Below are 4,831 nucleotides of genomic sequence, written 5' to 3'. Positions count from 1 at the left end.
GAATTATCAGCATAAAACTTCATTCTTTCTTGAGCTCTGAGTCAGTCTTCCTTTAGCAACTGCAACATGTGGTCTCTTGCTTGCAAATATTATTGGACAGAAGCCACTGAAGTAGTAGAATGAATTGGAAAAGCAAGATGTGGAGGCACATAACCATACAAGGCTTGAAATGGTGTCATCTTAAGACTGCTGTGATAATTGGTGTTGAACCACCATTCAGCCAAGGCCAGCCAATTTTCCCAAAGTTTGGGGGTAGTTCCTGTCATGCATCTTAAGTATTGCTCTAAACATGCATTAGTTCTCTCTGTTTGACCATCAGATTGAGGATGGTAGGCAGTACTGAGGTGTAATGAGGTGCCTAAAGACTTGAAAAACTCCTGCCAAAAGTGGATAATGAATATTTTGTCTCTATCTGATACTATAGAAGATGGAAGGCCATGGAGTTGAAAAACATGATGCAAGAATTCCTTAGATACAAATACAGATGTAAAGAGGTGGCTAAGTGCAATGAAGTGTCTATATTTGGTTAATCTATCCACAACTACCAATATGACAGATTTTCTGTTTGAAAGTAGCAAACCCTCAATGAAGTCCATGGAAATATGTTGTCATGCAACATCTGGAATTGACAATGGTTGTAAGAGGACAACAAGAGAATTGTGTTCATTCTTGTTACATTAGCAGATATCACAGGTAGCTACAAATTGCAGAATATCTTGTTTCATCTTGGGCCAGAAAAAATATGCCTTGGCTCTATTATAAGTGCCTAACATGCCTGAATGACCACCAATAGCTGAAGCATGTATTGACTGCATGATATAAGTTCTAATATTATTGCTAGCACCCACATATAGTCTAGTTTTGTACCTGAGAATGCCTCCCTGCAATGAGAAGGACTGGTGAGAAGGATTAATGTGGAGCTGAGCCAAAATTTGTTGCACCACAGGGTCGTTTATATAGTTGTTAAGGATATCTTGAGCCCATAGGGGATGAGATAAAGAGATTGCAGAACATTCATAAGTTTGAGGAATCCTTGATAAAGCATCAGCCACAACATTATCTTGACCCTTTTTATATTTGATCACATAGTCTAGGCCCAAGAGTTTCATGAGCCACTTTTATTGGAGTACTGAAGTCATCCTTTGTTCCATAAATAATTTAAAACTTTGATGATCAGTATTGATGATGAACTGAGAATGTGAGAGATAATGTTTCCATTTTTGCACTGCCATCACTATTGCCAATAGTTCTTTTTCATAAGTTGATAGTGCTAGGGCCTTAGGACCAAGAGATTTACTGAAAAAGGAAATAGGTTTACTAAACGGCATCAACACAACACCCACTCCTCTGGAAAAAGCATCGGTTTCTAAGACAAATGGAGAAGAAAAATCTGGAAAGGAAAGCACTGGAGCAGTTGTCATAGCTAGTTTAAGGTCTGTGAAGGCCTGGAGAGCTGTAGGAGACCATACAAAAGAGTCATTCTTGAGCATATCTGTAAGTGGCTTGCTAATGGTGCCATATCCTTTGAAAAATCTTCTATAATACCCAGTGAGTCCAAGAAAACCTCTGAGTTGTTTTAAATTTGTTGGTTGAGGCCAATCTTGCATTGAAACTATTTTGTCAGGATCAGCAGCAACTCCTGCAGCTGAAATGAGATGACCTAAGTATGCTAGTTGTGGTTGAGCAAAACAACATTTCTTGAAGTTGGCTGAGAGGATGTGTTGTGATGGGGCTATGGATTTGTAGTAAGGAACCATAGTGGTGCTTTCATCTTTGCAGAATCTGGTGGCTTGGGAATTACAACTAACTTTGTAGCATAATTCATATCTTGTATCAAGGCTTTAGAATGGGTAGTTGAGCATTTCTCTTTCAAGTTAGTTCTGCAATCTGATTCTAGTATGTGTGCAAAAGCTTTACAGCAAAAAAGGATTCCTTGGTTTCTGCTGGCTAGATGGAAAAGACTTATGGTTAGTATTCAATCAAGTACTTTCTGACATGCCTACAGAGAAGTCAATTTCTCTGCAGATCATTTTGCTAAGAAGGGGGCACAATTGCAGAAAGGGAAGATCTTGAGGTTCAATGACAGGCCAAACAATTTACAAAGAATGTAATTTCCAGGGCAACCTTATTACAAATTTGTTTAGTTCCTAGCTTTTGTCCTTAGTTTTCTTTTTCTGTTCTTGTTATTTTCCTTTTTTCTTTTTGGGCCTGTAATCTTAACTCTCCTTATTATTAATAAAGCTTGATTTTTCCCAAAAAAAAAAGGCTGAGAGGCTGTGTTGTCTTAGTAAGGATAGTACTTCAGATAGATGTACTACATGGTCCTCCAAGGATTTGTTGTAGATAAGAATATCATCAAAAAAACTAGAACAAACTTTCTTAGAAAGGGTTGGAACATCTTGTTCATGAGTGCTTGAAATGTTTCTGGTGCATTGGTGAGACCAAATGACATCACCTTGAACTCAAAATGCCCATGGTGGGTTCTAAATGAAGTTTGTATATATCTTGTATGTGCATTCTAATCTGGTGGTAACCAGATCTAAGATCTAGTTTAGTAAAGATGATAGCCCCATTGAGTTCATCCAGCAGCTCTTCAATGAGTGGAATTGGAAACTTATATTTTTAATGGTCATTTCATTAAGTTTCCTATAGTCCACACAGAATCTCCAAGAGCCATCCTTCTTTTTGACCAACAGTATTGGAGCAGAAAAAGGACTGTGACTATCCTGAATGATGCCAGCATCCAACATTTCTTGAACAAACTTATCCACTACTGCCTTTTGGATGTAAGGGCATCTATAAGGTCTTTGAGAAGTGGGTAAGGAAGATGGTTTTAAAGGGATTTTGTGATCTAACTCTCTTGGTGGAGGGAGAGTAGATGGCTCCTCAAATACATCTTGATAGTCTTGAAGTAAAGAAGTAATCTCTGGAGGTGTATGGGTAAGTGGAGTGGATGAAATAGAGAAGAATTGACCAATAAGAGCAGGAGTGTTGTTCTTGATGAATTTGAAAAAAGATTCACCACTGAGCACACTGCAAGAAGAATTAGGTGAGTGCCCCTGTAGTGTAATTAGCTTCCCAAGATAATGAAAAGAAACTTTGAGCTCAGCCAGATTGAACATTACATCTTCCAATTTTGTTAGACAGTCAACACCTAACACCATATCACATCCACCTAATGGAAGTATTCTCAGATCACCAGAGAATTGATACCCTTGCATAGACCACAATAAATCTTTACAAACACCTTCACTGATAGTAGTATCACCATTTGCCACTGTCACTAGCATTTTACCAGTTGAAACTAATGGAAGGTGTAGTTTGTTGGCTAAGGATGCATCAACAAAACTATGAGTACTCCCTGTATATTTGATTACAAAAATATCTTGCTTATGAATTTTACCAGGTACTCTGATGGTACTCTGATTCACTAAACCAGTCGACGCATTTAAAAAGATTTCCATAGTGGTGTCTCCTGAAGTTGTAGGAGAAGCTGCTTCTTCTTCTGAGTCGTCAATAGGTGGAGAGGAGTTTTCCTCATCAGAGGAAACTAACATGAAGAGTTGTTGAGTTTTACAACGATGACCCGGCTTGTAAAAAACATCACAGTTATAGCATAAGCCTTTGTCACGTCTTGCTTGCATTTGAGCAGGTGTAAGCCTTTTTATTGGAGGTAATGATGGTTCAGGTTTGGTTGGGGTAAGAGGGTGTGTAACGATTGGTTTATCAGATGAAAAAGATTGTTTAGGAAAATTGGTGAGTGGTGCTAGGGATGGCTTGTATCTAGATGATGGTGAAAAAGAGTTTGTGGATGGTGAGAAGGGTCGATGAAATGGTTTATACCGTTTCAGCTGAGAATCAACTGAAGCTTGTTGTAAACGAGCTAAATAGAAAGCCTCAGAATAAGAATTAAGTTTGAACATTTGAACAGGGTTACGAATTTCCTCTTTTAATCCACTAATAAAACTCATAGTGAAGTAATCCTCAGATAAACTTGGATTCTTATTTTTCATAATAGCTTTCAAAGACACATAAGACAATTTATTAAAGCTACCAACATAGTTATCAAAAGCAACATCTTCAAATCGAAAACAAACATCAGAAGAAAACATACCCCAATCTATAAATACTTTACCCTCTTGATAATCCAAAAACCAGGCATCGGCCTTATCATCCATATGAATCGAATCTAAATCTACCCTCTTAGATGGATCAATAGCATTCAAATAAAAGAATCGTTCACATTTACGAAGACAAGCTCTAGGATTAGAACCATCAAAACTGGGAAAGTCAATTTTATGTTGACAAAGAAAATTAACTGAAGGAAGTATCATACCAGCAGAAAACTCAGATTCAGTTTGTTGAGGAACGTCATTAGTTTCAGCAGAAGCACCTGGATCTGGAGGTATTGGAATACGAAGGTGTCTACAAATTGTAGTAAACTGAGAACTCAAGGTTTCTTCGATTGAAGTGATCTTGAGCTTGATGTCTGAGGCATCTTTTTCCAAGATTGATAAACGTTCTCCATCAAGTTTTTGTTGATGAGCAACGTCCTTTATTATAGGTGATTTCTCACCTCCTGTCATGAATCAAACACAGGATCGACGAAGCTGATACCAAATGTTATGAATCAACAAGAAGAATTTGAAGAACACAAAACAGTAACCTACTCTTCCAATGGAATGAGCCTGAATTTCATTAATTCTTTCTTCTTACCAGATACAACTAATCATTCATGAATAATACAACATTTGACCTCTTCTTTCCTCAGCTACACTCTCGGTCGTTGGATTAAATCTTACCAACCAATCGTATTACTTACAACAGACTC

The 4,831-nt window shown here is 37.7% G+C and overlaps 1 protein-coding gene across 1 annotated transcript; it reads right to left on the bottom strand.

The window, feature by feature from the left end:
• Positions 1 to 2,546: 2,546 nt before the first annotated feature.
• LOC113359448 lies at positions 2,547 to 4,586 on the bottom strand. Its single transcript, XM_026603078.1, has one exon. It carries the CDS (start codon positions 4,584 to 4,586, stop codon positions 2,547 to 2,549), a length of 2,040 nt encoding a protein of 679 aa, XP_026458863.1.
• Positions 4,587 to 4,831: the final 245 nt, after the last annotated feature.

Source organism: Papaver somniferum, chromosome 3 (assembly GCF_003573695.1).
Source record: "Papaver somniferum cultivar HN1 chromosome 3, ASM357369v1, whole genome shotgun sequence".
NCBI classification, from domain to species: domain Eukaryota; kingdom Viridiplantae; phylum Streptophyta; class Magnoliopsida; order Ranunculales; family Papaveraceae; genus Papaver; species Papaver somniferum.
Note: the sequence above shows the minus strand (reverse complement) of the source record. Positions and strands in the feature narration are given on the sequence as shown.